Source organism: Heloderma suspectum, chromosome 3 (genome assembly GCF_057233095.1).
Source record: "Heloderma suspectum isolate Gila_16-S chromosome 3, 16-S_ref, whole genome shotgun sequence".
Lineage (NCBI taxonomy): Eukaryota > Metazoa > Chordata > Lepidosauria > Squamata > Helodermatidae > Heloderma > Heloderma suspectum.
The window spans coordinates 266039538-266056947 of NC_139460.1; the positions used below are offsets into that span (position 1 = coordinate 266039538).

General features: G+C 46.5%; 1 protein-coding gene across 1 annotated transcript in view; it reads right to left on the bottom strand.

The window, feature by feature from the left end:
• Positions 1-17410, bottom strand: part of KIF1A (kinesin family member 1A) — a 140071-nt gene that overhangs the window by 13262 nt on the left and 109399 nt on the right. The window contains exons 33-37 of the mRNA XM_084846837.1: positions 15871-15979; positions 12986-13052; positions 11793-11877; positions 10489-10594; positions 6459-6485 (exon numbers count right to left, since the gene is read on the bottom strand). Coding sequence (XP_084702963.1) covers positions 6459-6485; positions 10489-10594; positions 11793-11877; positions 12986-13052; positions 15871-15979 — 394 coding nt within the window. The remainder of the gene's footprint in view (positions 1-6458; positions 6486-10488; positions 10595-11792; positions 11878-12985; positions 13053-15870; positions 15980-17410) is intronic.

The following is a 17410-nucleotide window of genomic DNA, read 5'->3' on the forward strand; positions in this document are numbered from 1 at the left end:
ACTATTAATACTATCAGTTTTCTGAGCAGCTATTATTATTAACAATCTGGAGAATGTAGAAATGCATGATCAAGGAATTCCATAAGGAGCAGTAGCATACGTTTCAACAGACAGTTTAGCTAATACATCATTTTGCAGAGCAGTGATCAAAATAAGGCTTTATATTCTGGGACCTAGTCCAGCACTGGCACTCAGGTATCCTGGGCAGTGCGTTCGGGAGATGTACAGTTGAAAGTTTCTCAGCTACTAATTTACAGGTCAATCGGAGTCAGCTATTCAGTCAAAGCCAGTTTCAGTTATTTGTGCAAAGCTGTAACGGTGGATCTAGTTCAGCCTCCCCCAACCTGGTGCCCTCCAGAAGTGTTGGACTGCCGTGCTCGCTCAGAAGTATAGGAATTGCAGTCCAAGACATCTGGAGGGCACCAGGTCGGGGGAGGCTGAGCTCGCTGCATGCACTGTTTGCATTCCCAGATACCTCACCTTTTCAATATGATACCTTGGCTTAGTGGGTTGAAGGAGTGTGAGGTGCTTCTACATATGATTTACAAACAAGCCATGACAGAGCAGGGCCAGGCCACCACGTTTTGCTGCCTGAAGCAAATGACAAGATGGCGCCCTCCCCCCATTCCACATACAGAAGCCATGAGACTGACAGCTGAATCTTATCCCAACACTGATGATGAGACAGCATCCTCCACAGCACCTGCAGCAGCAGACTAGCTTAGGGGGTGCAGGGCAGACTGTGTGGCACTCACAGCTCTGTCCTCCAGTGCTTTGCCAGCACTCTGTCAGGAGGTTGCCCCTGCTGCCTTCTGAAATCCTCAGGTAGCCAGAATCAACACGCAGGCAATAGGGCTTTATTTCCATTCAACCTAATGACGCTTACAGATGCTAATTGCTTGCTCCTATGAGTGAGACTTAAGAGAGCTGCCTACTCGGGGGTTCTAGCCTTAGGAATCAGTTGATCTCCATTTGGAGGGTAAGGCGGGAAACCTCTGAACTTATGGGCTAGGAAGAGAGAGTCCACCCCTTTCCCGTGGGGCATCAGGGCGCCGCTGTTGCTGTCGCGCCAAGCGGGCTAAGCGCCTCCTCTCAGCGCCCACCATCTCCTGCTTGACGCTGTGCCGGCGCCGAGCATCTAGAAACTGCTGTTGTGCCTCCCTCTCCCTGCCAGGGTCACTATCACTCTCAGGAATGTGTACCTGGCTCTCCCCCCAGCTGCGCCTCTGAACAGCGTGTGGGTTCCTCTCCCATGGTTTCTATCTCTTCCTCAGAATCAGAACTGCTTTGGGGCTCTCTGGGCTCCGATCCAACCCTGACACACTCCCTGCCCTTCAGCATCCGCCTCCTGAGGCGGCTGTCTCACTCTGCCCAAGGGTAGGACTGGCCCTGTGAGAGAAGCTTTATAATCCAGGTGTACAATGAAACAAACCTATAGCATGCAGCATCAATAAGTAAATTCCACTGAGTTCATTGGGACTTAGTGCCCTAGTAAATATATTTAGGATTGACATCCAGGGGCTAATTATTAGGGTACCTGTGCAGCAGGGTTGCTACTTCTGTATAACCAGCCCCATGCTGGCTACCAATAACATTTGAAATAGGAAGACCACACTGCACACTCCCAGAGAAGTGCAGTACTGATATGGGAAGCATCCACATCATCTGTCTACCCCACGTGGTTCCTTGAAATTCAAATTTCTGCAGTGCAGTATAGGCAAGCGGCAGTGCGGTTGCCACTGCATGTAGCCACCAAAGTAAAACTCAGCACGTAGACACCAAAATATATTGTAAATTGAGTGGTGATTAGCAACAGTGCTGCTAATTTGAAAAAGATCAGCTCCCCTGATCCAGACGGTAGTATCCCCTGATAGACAAGGAGCCACAAGCAAGGTATGCCGTGCAAAGGTGCTACAGCAAGATGCAGAATAAAGATAACTATAAATAAATCCAAATGGCTCAGGACAATGAGCTACTCCCACAGATCACATGGAAATATCAAAAGTTAATCTGATCTGGGAAAAATTATTTCCTAACACCAAATAACCCCCAAGGAGAACATTACCCAATCTCACACCATATAATAAACCAACAATGGAACACAGTTCCACCATGGTACATGGAATAAGCAACAGAAACATAGCTGAAAATCAGGCAGAAAGAAGTAACTGAATTCTTGAATGCTAGCACCAAGAGAGAAAAGCAGAATCTGAAGATTATATCTATTTATAAGATACATTTATTGGTATGTATTGATATCTATCAATATGTATAGTCACCTCCCTTAATTATGTGCAGCCTAACTATACATTTGAGCACTCCCTGATTAAAACTACTGAAATACATCCGATACTCACATGTCAAGGGGCTCATGAAGAATATAATTGGGGCTCATGTAAAAAAGAGCCTGAAGGATAATTGGATTTTGAATGCTCCTAGTTGTTAACTTTCTGAGTCCCGGAAGTACTGGGGATCCCTGGCTCTGATGGGTGGTCCAGCTGCACTCTCTGTTTCTGGGACTAGGACGGTTGGCATAATTGATGTTCTGGATTGCCATAGACAGATTTCCCCCACCTGGGGGCCATGCTGGTTGGGAGGGTTGGAAGTTGTAGTCTAACAGATTTGGAGGGTGCCAGGAGGGAGAAGGCTGACATAGTACTACTGCCAAATGCTTTCATACCACTCTCTGTTGACACCATCTAGCATTAGAAAGTGTGAAAGTTACTACAGATCCCAGTTCCTTGCTGTAGCCTTCTTTTCCCAGACACCATTTAAAAACCGTTCGAGGGACTTTGGGCAGTGTGTATTGTAAATACACACAAGCAAACATCAAACCAAACTGTGGTGTCATTGGTGGAGGACAGCAGCTTGTGCACACAACTCTCAAGATCTTTGCTTTGTTTTTGTGTTTTTTACAAAAATGTTTGGAATAAATAATGGAAAGCAGAAGAGAAGAATAAGCAGGAAAAGTAAAGCAGATAGTTTTACAGAACTTAGCATAGAAGAACTCTGAATTACATCATAATTAGAAGCAGTAAAGAGGGCTACAGGTGACCAGACTATCGAAGTTAAAAGGATACTTGCATTCTAGATTAAGGGCCAAAGTAGATGTGGTGGCAGCAGAGTCATATATCTGAACCTGGATTTTTCCCAATCACATATAGAAAGTGGCGGGGACAGAGTATGTAAGGATCAAAGGTATGAGACAGGTGCATTAAACCTTCCTTTAATTGTGGCTTACATGTCCACAGTCTGTTCCCCAAAGTGATTTTCTTCCAGCCAGGTCCTCTTACAGGATCAGCCTGGCTAAGGAGGGCTCTGCATTCTTCAGCAGAATGTCCTTTTTGCTTTTTAAATGACTACATGCGACTGCAACAAATCTGTTGCAGTTGCATCTAGTTTGGCCATCATGTGCTCCCCAAACTGTTTTTGAATTATGGAAGCACTGTTTTTCTCTGGAACTAAAAGGGAGGTTAGTCCCAACAATAAACTACTGTGATGACTTTTTTTTTAGTCAGTACCTACCCCCAAAAAACCTGGTGCAGTCACCACATGATGCCCCACAGCAATCAAACATCTCATCAGAAGCCATATGCAAACAATAACCCACATATTATTTCATTATAGCACCGTTATATAGCATTCCCAGCATAAAATTCCTACTCACGCTGGGATACCTTTTTCAATTTGCCTTGTTCTCAACTAGGGTAGCCACATGTCCTACTTTGCAGAGGACAGCCCTCTATCTGAAGGGCTGTCATGGGACAGTCCTCTATTTAAAGGTGTCCTCTATTTGAAGGCCTGTCCCATCCAAGTCCAGTTTACAGATAAAAACAATCAGTAGCAGGGACTTTGAACTTGCCCATCAACAGGTACCACCTGGATAGCAGACTGAGCAGGCACACAGGTAGCTCTAGTTCACTAAGGTGAGATGTATTGTATTTCTATTTAAATTATAGTAATTATTTCTAAATTTGCATGTAGATATATAAATTATATCTACATGCAAATATAAATTATATCTACATGTCCTCTTTTTTGGTGACGTGTAAGTGGCCAGCCTATTTTCAGCTGTTGAAATCCGATGCTGCATTTCTTAGATAACCTTAAAGTCTAGTTAGATAGCATGATGCAGCTCTGTGACTGGATCTCTCATCTCTCTAAATTCTAGCAAATAGTAGCTGCAGTGAGAAGGGGGATTTGAAATGTGTCTGTGGTGCTGAGGGGAAGTGTGTTAAACCATCTTCCCACTGCTGTTTCCCCTGAGCACCAGTTTTGCACATACACGCAAACATCCAAGGCAAATACCAACTTTGGGGGTGTGATTTCAGCAGGAAAATGGTACTGAGAAAAGGGTTTACCACCCCGTTCTCCCATGCCACTATCCTGATTGTGGATCTTGTCTTCTCTAGTTTTGTCCTTAGGCTGGATAGAGACAGTGATTTTTTTCAGAGTTGAGGACAGTTTGAAAGAGGGAACACCGCTTACAAGTAGCACGTTCACTGCTGATAAAACAGGATTTTGTATTGTTCCAAAAACCTGCAAAATATATGTAAAGGCGGGAGTGGGAGAAAAGTAAGCACCACGGGAAGTGATGGCTCTCTCAAACTACTTTTAACTTTCTCAAAAATGATGGACTCTTATTGAGTGAGATCAAAAGTCAATCTAGCGTCATACCCTCAATGGCAGACAAAATGGTTGCTCCAGAGCACTAAGCACAATCCAATTCATTCCATTTGCTCCCTGAAACGTCACAGCCTATTTCCCTGAATGGCAGTTTGCACACCAGACTTTCAGATCTGGAAGATCAGTTAGCATGCACCAATATGCAACATAGCCACAATCTAGTGGAGGCTGATGCCTCTGATTCCGGTGGGGCTGTGAATCTATTCTGGGTTTCAGTCAGAACCAGCCAGAACTCTAAAGGAGCTATCCAAGGCCCTGAACCTATTTGGGGGGATAGGGTTCAGCACCTTGGATAGCTCCTTTAGAGTTCTGGCTGTTTTTGGCTGAAACCCAGAATGGATTCACAGCCTCACCGAAATCAGAGCCACCCGCCCCCACTCCCACAATTTCTAGAGTTGCCTCAAATCAGTCAAACATCTACAATTAATTGCACACTGACTTGCAATCAGAGTAAGTGAAAAACTGCATTTTATTCCCATTGTCCCTGACCTACATCATTGACTGCCCCAGATGTCCAAGGGCCTCAATGGAATTCAATGAAATATCGCTAAATGAAAACCTAGAAGTTTACCATTCCACTTTCTTAGTACTCTTTTCTTTGGCTCTAAATATTGAGGGAAATCCCAAATCAGGGGGATTATATGCAATTGGAGAGAAGGAATGGAGAGAGGTGTTTGAACGTCACTTATTCAAACATATATATTGAACAGCCACTTGGGTTGCCAATCTCCATTAAACCTCTTTCTCTAGGGCAGTCTTCCCCAACCTGTTGTCCTCTAAATGTGTTTGGACTACAGCTCCAATTATCCCCAGCTAGCACGGCCAATGCCCACGCTGGCTGGGAATGATGGGGCTGTAGTCCAGAACATTTGGAGCATAACCGGATGGAGAAGGCTACTCTGGTGTCATCTCCTGAGTGATATATGCCAAAGAATTCTAGCCAGTCCTTCCCACCTAAAGCTCCACCTTCCTGGTTAAATATAGCTTGCAAGTTACATGTAAAGATCTATCGTTGTCTCCCTTGGACGTTGTTCTAATAGGTTCGTTGTTTTCACTGTTCAGATCTTGCAATCTGTCTAGTACTCGCGTTTGTGCAGCTGCTTCTGACTGGATCATGACTAGCCTTTGCCAGTCAATTTGAAGAAGCTATTCTCCCAAGACGACTCTTTCCCGCACAGCCTGTTAAACAAGGTCCTTTCCCTCTTGTCCTTCACACAATAGTGCTTTTTTCATACTGCCCCCCCTACCCCCACAGTCACACTCAGCTCAGCTTCTCATGCAGCTTGCATCAGCTCACAGCTATCCAAACTGCCCTTGTGCCACAGCTGGGAGCAGGGGATGGGGTTTCAGAATGGGCAAGAAGGGCTAGCATGTTTTTGGCAGATGTCAGAAAAAATTACATCAGCAGCAAAACGGAAAGAGAACCAGTCAAAAAAGAATAAACGTTTAAGAGAGAGAGAGAGAGAGAGAGAGAGAGAAGAGAAGAGAAGAGAAGAGAAGAGAAGAGAAGAGAAGAGAAGAGACAAAGCTGTTTTTAAAAAGAAATAAAGGAAAGAAAACCAAACAGAAAAACCCAAGGAACAAAATGGAGCAAAAAGGAAGCTCAATGATACAGAAGACAGAGAGAATGCAGCTGGTGTATTTGGGTAGGTGGAGGAAAGTTCCATTTCTGTAGCATTGGTACCCACAATGCTGACTTGGGTGGGGGTGAGGGTGAGGGTGCACCAGGGAAAAGGTAAAAGAAAAGAAATGGGGAGGGGAACAAATAATACCTAGGCATATCCGAATCAAGAAACTGCCTGCAAAAACACAAACAATCATATGGTTAGTGTGGATTCAAATGGGTGGTGACAGCAGCAGTGGCGGCAGCAGCAGCAGCAGCGGTTTCACAGTGCAGCTCTTCCAAAGCCCAAGCCCTACCAACAGTTCCTTTCTGCCCCCTGGCCCACCACACAAAGCTGCAGTAGAAAAAAGAAAAGCTTGCAAATCCCTCAGATAAGGGCACACCCATGTCGGTGAGTGAATGGTTTAACACTGAGGGCCGGTGTGGAGTTGTGGATGGAATATTGGGCCTGGATCGGGGAGACCCAAGTTCAAATCCCTGCTCAGTCATGATGTTCACAACATAGGGATATTGCTACTTTCAGCAAACCTAACCTATCTCACAGAGGTCTTTTGAAGATAAAATGAGCTAAACCCAGATATGCCACCTTGACCGCAAGTGTCATGTATAACAAAAGGACTGTCCTCATACTGAGATCTGAAGCTTGTGATGCCAGCCTGATTTATTGGTGTAGATTTTGCCTCAGGTTCTTGGAACAGACCAACAATTGCCCAGCAGACTTAGGAAGGCCTGACTGAGACACGTCCGGTCCAATCTGATGCATCTGTAACTCCCAGGCAACTGCCATAAGTGCTGCCATTACAGGTCCATGAGGGCTTAATTCCACTGCAATAAAGGGTTTCTGCTCTTCATTGATAAGAATGAAGCCAATTTGAGCTTCTCTTGTGCTGGAGATTGTCATTGGTCTGGGGATAAAGGGAAGGAGACCAAAAGCGATGGCTGCCTGGGCTCTGGGAAGGCAGCTTGATGACACACCATAGCAAAGCAAGGAGCTGCAGCAGAAGGTTCGCACGGTGGGTTAGGCATTTCCCTACATAAGCTCTTCTCATTCCAGCAACATCAAGACCCAAAGCAAGCCCCCAAAGCCCATGCAAAATTGTAACGATGCGGAATCTGGAAGATGGAGAGTCTTCCATTGTCTTCCTCAGTTGCTCTAGCAGACCTCCCCTTTGTCCTTCTCCTGCTGCCAAATTTGACCATCTTTGCTGACAGCTCTGAGGTGTCAGCCAACACCTCAGTTTTCATCTGTGCGGGCAGCTGAGAATAACGCTCATAGACCAGGCACAGCCATGAAGAGGATGAACGAAGCACGAACAGGCATAGGTCTTCTTGCATAGGTCATTCCATCCCCCCCTTTCCTGGCACATAGTTCATGGCCCAAGATAGATCTTTTTATTGTTGTTAATGCTTTATGGGTTTTTTTTTTTTTTAATTATTTTAATGGTGCATGCAGCTTTGGGTGACATATTTGGCAGAGAATTGCAGCTAATCAGCGTTATAAAGAAATAAAACATGTGCTAAGCCAGAACTGAAAAGCTCTAATTATTCACTTGAAAAGTCATGTTGAAATCTCCTGCCAAGAGCTGGAGAGCTTGAGTGAGAAAGAAGCAGAAAGACCATTCCCAGAAAATGCAGTTACCCATCCAATAACCAGGCCTGGAATGAGCATTACTTAATAGGCCTGCACACCCAGGATGACTTGCTTTTCATTTTACTCATCGAGATCCACTATACAACTATGGGTTCTTCCAGATGTCTGCTTTATTCAATGATCATAGAGCTCTTGCAGCTGATTGGCATGGTGACAAGCCAGATACCTGCAAATCAGATGTTTACTGTGCTCATCCCCACTAGCAAACACCCTGTTAGCAAGACTAGCACAAGGGGGAATAGCCAAGTGTTGTGCAAAACTAGGAATGATAGCTTCAAACACCTGTGATGGCATGGTAGTCTTCCCATAAGGTTCTTCCTGTTTTGCCTCTCAGTCTGCTATTACTGTTGCTGAAGAAGCCTCCATTTAGAAGCACCTTCATATAAATGACATCTCCTGCATCTTAATCAACAGGACAAGCCTTTAGCTGATACCAGTAAATGGAGTGACACTGTTCTATACTAGTTGGCCCTGTTTTCACAGCTTCCTTGTTTTGGTTTAATTTTGTTCTTCATTAATGTATTGCTTGCTCATTTGGAAAAGAAAAATCCCTTTTGAACAACTAATAGCCCAGTGGGGGGAGAGTCCTCGCTCTCTTTTGACATTGCCACCCAACTATATTTACTTCTTGCTCTAGGGAGACTCACCTCACACAATCCGCCTTTTCCTTTTGGCATTTCTTCATCGGATTCTGCTCTTCACAGGATATATACGCTACTGCCTCGTCTTGTCCACAGACTCCTTTTCATGGCTCCCTGTCTCCTCCTCATCTCCCACCTCACCCATATAAGCTTGTGATTAATAGTTTTTGCCAGAGGTTTGGATAAATGATGTATGCTAAATAGATGAATGGAAATGAGGGCTGAGGGGCACGCCTGGGATGAGTCACTATTAATAAAGTAGCCTTGCATCAACAGGAGACATTGAAAGAAGAATCGCCTTCCAAAAAAGAAGTGAAGGAAAACTTGGACTGGAACACAGGCTGCCTGGCCTCTGATAATGATGAAGAGGCATCATTATCCCATCCATGGTACCAAACTCAGTCCTCCTTCTTATGAATTACAAGTGTCATCATGTGTCACCATCTCCTGGATTCACCCCCAATGAGACTGTGCTCCATGCAAGCATTGCTACCAAGCCCTAAGGAGCCCAGAAAGATCTCTAAGCTGCTGGAGCCAGCTCCCAGCTGTCCTGTGCTATTCTTTCCCCAGAAAACCAGTTCTTACTGCACAAAAATAAAGGAGCAGTGACTGACCTCTAAGGCATCCCCACAGACACTACTGAGCTACCCAGGGTGGGGTGTCCAGTCACACTGCAGTTCTAGACCTGGGAGCTATGATGTTTGTCATCAGCCTAGGCAGGAGAACTTCTGCATAGCAGAATAGTTTGTCAGATATTGTTACGCTGCTGCCCTGGAACATGACTTTGAGCCCACTCCAAAGTTGTGTGAGAGACTAGTACCCTTTAACAGCAGCGAAAGCTTCCAGCAATTCTTTTCACTTAGGCTGTAGCTCTGTACAGCAGAGACTGACAACCTGCGGCCTACAGGCCATATACAGCCCTTGGCCTAAATCCATACGGCCTTCAGCCTAAGTTCAAAAGCCCTTGGCATGTGATCAGTTCAGGCCTCTGGCAAGAGCGATCTGTCCTTCTCTAGCAGCCTGCTGGGTGGGAAGGAAGGGGGAGAGAGGGAAAAACAAGGTGGCAGAAAGACAAAGAGAAAAGGGGGGACACATCCACTTTTGGATTTGGCCCTGCCTACCGTGGATACACAGCCCCTGGTGGTTTACCCACAAGGAAATGCAGCCCTCAGCAGAAAAAAAGGTTGCCTGCCCCTGCTTTACAGTGTATGGCAAAGAGATGTTTGCAGAGGTAGCAGCGCCCCACAGGCAAATCCAAGACTCCTACACATGTGGGGAGAGGCCACCCCTCAGTGGCTGAGCACCTGCCATCCATGCAGAAGGCCTCAGGTTCAATCGCTGGCAGCCGCAGATAAAAGGAGCAGGGAGCAGGTGGTGTGAAAGACAGAAGGAGCTTCTGGAGAGCTGCTGCCAGTCAGAGTGGTGTGTAGTCACTACTGGCCCAATGGACAAGCTGGTCTGACCTGGTCTAAGGCAACTTCCTATGTCTGAATAGGATTCTAATCTCCTGGACATTCTGTGACAAGGCGGCGGATGTTCCTGGCCAAGCCCAAACAGGTATTAGGAACATCAGGCTCGTTGCTCTAGAATGTCAGCTACCGGTCTGGTAAAACTCTTGTCAGTGAGGGAGATGCTTGGGGAAAGTATTTTGGAACCCACTGGCTTTCTCTCACTGCTACTTGGGCACTGTAGTCTGGACACTCAGCTAGTTAGTCTCAGCATGGCTTTAGCCCCATGGCTGTGCTGCAGTAAGGGGTGGGGGGCTTTGGGAGAAACGCCTCCCCACAAACTTAGGCACATGCACTCCCTGAAGACCTCCAGGGAGACTATGTTTGCGCCAGGGTAGATAAGCAGAGCATGCTGGGAGAACATGTGGTCGAACCCACCGATCATCCTGGGAGGGGCGGATGTATCCTGATGACAGGATGTTCAGAGAGAGGATGTTGGGGTCAATGAGGGATTCATCTCCTTCCGGGGTGTTTCGGATCCGACCTGCAAGCAGAAAATAGCACATGCAATTTATTTTGCTCTTGGCTGATGGAAAGCAGAACAGGTCTATTCCTGAGCCTCTAAAGCAGGGTTGGGCAACACTTTGGCACCCAGGGCCACATGTGGCAATGGGCAGTGAGTCCATACATATGTACACACAGGCACACACTCTGTTTACAGGGATGACTCTCTCCAGGTGCCATCCTTTCCATTTAAATCCATCACCTCCTGTCAAGGTGAGGCTGCAAAGAAAGTAATACATCTGAGACACTTCTGCACTCTCACCATATAGAGAAGGGTCTCCAATCTTTTTGGGTTGGTGGGCACATTTGGAATTTTGAAGAGTGTGGTAAGCACTCTCACAAAATGACTGCCATGGGGGGGTGCCCATTCATAAAATGGCTGCCATGGTTCCAAAACATAAAATCACTCTTATGAACTCAAATAAAGATGGTGCTGGAGGGGAGCATGTGGCTTTGCAGCATGCCAGCTTCCCAGTTAAAAAACATTTTTTTTTACTTAATAGCAATCATACGAAGTAAAATAAACATTGGAAGCAGCAGGGAGCCTGGTGGATGCCAAGAGAGGTGTCTGTGGGTACAATGGTGTCCATAGGCACCATGTTGGAATCCCCAGATACAGAGCCATGCTATCCATGGACCAAAAAGAGGCAACAAGCCTACTACATCACTATAATTTGATCACCTCTCAAAATGTGCATGCAAAAGCAAAGGGAATCATTTTGATGTAGCCTTCCGGGGCAGAGTAGCTCTTCACAACAGATGTCATTTGGCATGGATTTCCCTGAACTAATGCAGGCCCTGTCTGCCTGAACAGGCAACCAGCAGGATGTTGCTGCATCAAAGCCAACAAGCATGCTCAGAGGTCTATATCACATAGGGCCCTATTGCCCCGTTTCTGACTGTGAGGGCCTAGCATCTGTATCCAAAAGCCTCTCTGAAGCCAATGGCACTGTTTAGGAATATACGGCTGCTCAGTTCAGGCAACTGTTTGGCCTCAGCACTGGCTAGGACAGCCTTCCCCAATCTGGTGGCCTCCAGATGTGTTGGACTGCAGTTCCCATCATTCCCACACTGGCTGGGAATGATGGGAGTTGCAGTCCAATACATCTGGAGAGCACTAGGTTGTGGGAGGCTGGGCTAACGAGATCCATGCAAGGGGAGAGACAAGCTTTGCTTACCCACAACCAGCTCCCGCACTTCCTTCCAGCGGATGTGGCTACCTGTCTCGTGCACCAAGGTGACTGTGATCCTCCTCTGAATACCCTGCCATCGATCATGCCCAAAGAGAAAGGAGCACAGCAGTTACAAGAACGGTGATAAGGCAATGGATTGTTATTGTTGTTGTTCAGTCGTTCAGTCGTGTCCGACTCTTCGTGAGCAAAAGTGAACAGGAGCAGAAATGTTGACCAAGGGAGACCTCACAGCAGAAGATCTCCTTCAAACTGGCTCTTAAGGACAATCCACACTGCTGCCTCTCCCTCAGCATGCACTTTGGCAAGATACGGGGAGGAACGTAGTTGTGCTGCAGATCAGCTCCTTTAAAAGCACAGCAGAGCACAGCAGAATCCCACCCCACTCCCCATTTCTCCTGGCAAAGCACAGCGCATTGTTCAGTGTGAAAAGCAGTTTTATGAGGGGCAGCTTGTCTTTCAATGGGAGTTTCACTGCCCCTCCCATGGCAACTTTGGGTTGAAAACTGACGCTAACAAAAATTCATCACAGCACTAGCAATGAGCCAATATGGAATGGGGATGGCGGTTGGGGGTGGATAGTGTAGTGGAAACACAGAAGATGATTGCTATTACGAGGAGTTTAGGGGTGCACAACAAATTGCTCCTTCTGATGTCTAGACTTCCAGTTGGGCCTGTTGCTTTCAGTGGTTAGCTATGCTTCCTCCCAGGGCTAGTTATCTGTTTGAGACTGAACAACTTGAGAGGCTAGTAGATATGCCTCTGGCAAGATCTCAAAGTTAGCCAGAGTAGCTGGGATGGAGGTATCTATGCTAGGTTACTGACAAACATTTTCGAAGCCATTGGACTATGGCCAGGACAGGGGGTGGGGTTACTATGAGCATAATAGTATAAATGAATTCCTGAGACACTCCCAGGGTGGGGATCTCCATGCAGGCTGATCTGGAAAGGTGCTGCATTCCAGGCCATTATGGGAGTCATGTCCGTTGCCATATTTTGATGAGATTCCCAGCAACTGAAGGGACATAAGCTTATAATCTTGCTCTGTAGTGTTCTGCTTTTCCTCTGTGTTAGTTTATTCTGGCTTAATACAATCTTTAGCCTTCACCCATTAGTGTGTTCACTGTATTCTAATCCTAAAAAGAACTACTGCCTCTTGGCAACATGGGGGCAAAAAATACCTGATGTAGTAGGAATGTTCCATGGCAGGGCATTCCTCCACGGTGATCCACAACAGCAGGGATATAGCTGGAAAAGAGAACTTGAGTGAGACAAGATGCAGAATATCAGCCCACACTGCAAAGCCCCAGAAACAATACAGGTGATCTCTGTGATCTCTTAGTTATCTCCACTTCTACTGCCCACGCTAACCCCTGAAGGCGTGTCCATAGCAGCATTATTTTGCGCAGGTTGGTTGTCTGTGCACCAAAAATGCAACCACCCTGTGTTAGTCTCACTACTGTGACTCTGAGCCAGCCTTCCCCAACCTGGTGCATTCCAGATGTGCTGGGCTACAACTCCTATCATCCCCAACCAGCCTGGTGATAGCCAAGCTGACTGGGGATTATGGGGATTGTAACCCAACCCTTCTGGAGAGCACTAGATTGGGGACAGCTGGTTGAGACCCACAGCCCCATCCAAGGACCCATATTGCAAACTTGCCGCCGCACATGATGCAGTGCTCTCCATGGCTTCGGGAATAGTGTTTGGTCTCTTTGCACCACTCCATCCTTTGCTTTCAAGATGCAAAGGATTTCATTATTCTTTTTATGTTACATGGTGGAAGGGAAGGTGCAGATATGTATAAAGAACAGGGAAAGAAGGACAGAGGGCCCTCTCCAGCCCACTAAGAAGGCAACAGAGAGTATTCTTCTCCACCTCTCAGCTGGAGGGCGTGCAGGTTTAGAGAAAGGAAGAACTCTTGACTCTGCAGAGACAGGCCCCAGAGAAGGTGTGTATGATCATATTGGGTGGCACATGGATAGCGGGCTGAATGATTCATAGTCTATTATGGAAGCACACGTATGCTCTTTTCTCAACAGGCAGCTATTCGCCTCAGCTTGACTTTTGCACACACATTGCCAGTTTATTTTATTATTTATTTATTATTACATTCCTTATTCCCAACTTCTCTGTACAACACTTTGTGAATATGTCACTTATTTCCAAAGGTGCATCGAGACAGACAGCTCCTAGCACTTCCAATTGAAAGGCATTGTGCAGCTCTTTTGTCTTTTTCTCTTTAATGGATTTTTCATGGAAGGAAAAAAAGGCAGAAGAGGTGGTGGGAGTGCAGGGGGGTTACAGGTGGAACACGGTTATGTCATCTGGGCCCCCCTAAAATTCCATGAATGAGGCAGGATGATGGAATGATAAGAGCCTCTTCTGGAGGCACCCTGACTTGCAGTTACAAAGGTTCATGATTAGGCAAAAGAGACAACTGGAGAGCTAAATGTGCATGTGCCTAGGAAGTTTCTGGAGTTATCCTTTAATAGGTTTCCTATAGCTGGTGATCAGTTGTGTGATCAGATGCAAGTTAAGTCAGGACTCCTGTACCTTTAACAGTCATGTGGAAAAGGGACATTTGGTGGGTCTAGCTTCTCAGCAGATGTGTGGAATTGTCCTGGTCTGCATGACTGTTAATGGTACAGGAGCCCTGTCCTCCTTTAGATATAGCGCTGTTCACACAACACGCTAACTCGTACTCAGTGGTTCTGTGTGGGTTGTTGTTGAACCGTGAGTTGTTTGTTGAACCAAGGATTAGCATATTGTCTGAACCCAGGACATTTCCTGCAGGGTGGCTTGTTAACCATACAGTGTGGTTTAATAACCACACTGAACAACTCAACAACAAACCATGGGTTCTCAAAGTGGCTTGTTCAAGAAAAATAAGCCACACTGCATGGTTAACAAGCCACCCTGCAGAAAATATCCTGGGTTTCAGACAACACGCTAACCCATGGTTCAACAACAACCCACACTGAGTGTGGGTTAGAGTGTTGTGCAAACCCAGTCATAGTCACCCTACATCTTGAGGGAAATAATGCAATACAACATGCAGGGTTTTTTAATTTTTGCATAGGACCTTCCCATCCCCTGGGCAGACTCTGCAGTTTGTGTACGTCACACAATTTAGTGTACCTGCTGCATGGACAAATAAAATCAGGGTGAGCTGGGGATGCTCAGTGGTACAGCACATGTGTTCTATGCAAAAGGTCCCAAGTAGAATCCCTGGCATCTACCAGTAGGGCTGAGAAAGTCTCCTGCCTGAAACCCTGGAGAGCCGCTGCCAGTCAGCATTGGCAATTAGGGATGTGAGAACACATCCCAGTTTGGGTTCTCCAGCCCCGAGCTTTCCCCCTGCCCGCTGGCCCTCCAGGCTGCAGTCGAGTGCCCCCTCCATGCTCAGTGAGCAGCCCGCAACTTACCTGGGCCTCTTCGTCTCTGTGCTGATTGCCATGTTTTTTTAAAAAATGGCGATCAGCAGCACTTGCCCATAGAGTTATACATAAAATAGCTCTGTAAACTATGGGCGATTCACAGCACTTTTTGCATATAAGTCTATGGGCAAGTGCTGCTGATCACTTTTTTTTTTTTTTTAAACATGGCGATTGCTACAGAGACGAACAGGCCCGGGTAAGTTGCGGGCTGCTCATTGAACACGGAGAGGACGCTCGACTGCAACCCAGAGGGCCAGCGAGCAGGGGGGAGCTCAGCGGGCAAAGCTCAGCGGGCGCGGGCGCCAGTGGTCCGTCAAATTTGCGGACCAAAACAGGCGCCCGCGACATTCCTATTGGCAATACTAGCTAGATGGGCTAACGGTCAGACAGGGTCTAAGGCAGCATCTTATGTTCATAGGCAAAGGTGGCTTGCCAGTGCACTGAAGAATCTGGTTCAGACTTCAGTGAGGCCGAATCTGCCCCATAAAGACTCATCTGGTTGCCCTCCACTTGAACGCTGGCAGAGGTTCTCCAACGGCTATACCTAAGCTGCGATAAAGACATTTTGGCTGTCCAAACCTGATAACCATGGCCCCACCCCTCCATAGGCCAAGACAGCCACGTACTCGCCATTGGCTTCCAGCTCACAGATCTCAAAGAAGACCATCAGATCATATTTGCACTGGCAGGGGCCGATGCTAGGCCTTGTCATGGCAGTCAGTTTCGTTGCAGGCACTGCAAGAAGAGAGACTGGAATTAGGGGCCAAAGGTAACAACAGGCAAAGCCTGTTATCTCTAACTGGAGACTGGTTTCACTGCACCACACAGAAAAGGGAAGAACAGCCCGATCCACCAGCACCGACTGTCTAAAAAAAGAAGAGCCAGTGCTCAGATCTAGTAATGTCTGAAGGAGGCCTTTGGACTCAAATGCATGGAAGGAACATGGATGGGACAGGCACAAAAATGCACAAGGCTACACATATCTCCTCCTGCCATGAGATGAGTAGACTCATATATAATGAAACGAAAGTCAACAGGAATGCAGTCTAAATGGCAAACAAGAAAGACTGGGCCTAGACAGTTTGCATGAAAGACACACGGCACACAAAGAAAGGTGGGGAAACTATTCTTGCTCATGGTGCCATTAAGGGCAGCAAAGAAGGATCATGCCTTCCACTTGCTCTTTGGCTGTATGAATACCTAAGCAATTTACTGAGAGCTTAGGGCGTTCTTCTTCAGCTTGGTGCCTTCCAGATGTGTTAGACTGCAAGTCCAATCACCCCAGCCAGCATGGTAGGTGGTGGGAGTTGTAGTCAAACACATCTGGAGGGCACTGAGTTGGAGATGGCTGGCCTAGGGCATTAGTCCTCGAGTGGATGTTTGGAAAAGAGTGTGGCCAGCTAGCTTGCAAGCAGAGAGCAATGCTGCACACCTAGGCATTGAGGCCCCCTGAGGAAACCTGTTGCACCATGCCCTGGGACTCTACAAATCAACCCCATTAAGGCATCTCAGGTGTGACATTCCTCCTCCTTCTTCTGTTTGTGTCGCTCACGGGTGAAATCCATATTGCAAGCACCTCAGAGCAGGAACGTCTTGCTGTTGCTTTGCTTATGATATTCTGAAAAGTGCTGTGTACGATGATGGAGCTATATGTATTTATATCCCTATCTCTAGATACTTCTGAAAGCAGACAAGGATTTCAAAGACAAAAATCTCTCTTCTCTTCTCTCAGGCATTTGGCAACATATAATGAGTCTTTTTGATCAGGTCCTGGATTGTCTCTGGCTGATCGTTTTAAATTATTTTAGATATATGTGGTTGTTGTGTATGCTATCTGTTTTATGTCTTTACGTTAATGGTTTTTATACTTTATATAGTGTATTTTAATGGTTTAATTTTTGTGAACTGCCCAGAGAGCTTTGGCTATGGGGCGGTATAGAAATATAAGAAATGCAATGATGGCCCAACACTTTCACTGCATCTCCTGAGCTGGACTGGCCAGCCAACACACACACACACACACACACACACACACACACACAGTCCAGATCCCAACAGAAGGAAGCAGCAGGAAAACACACAGGGGGCACCGCATACAGCAGAGTGGAAAACCCCGGGGACTCAGGGATCAAAGTCATCCTGGGAGGGACTCATGTTCGTTGTGGA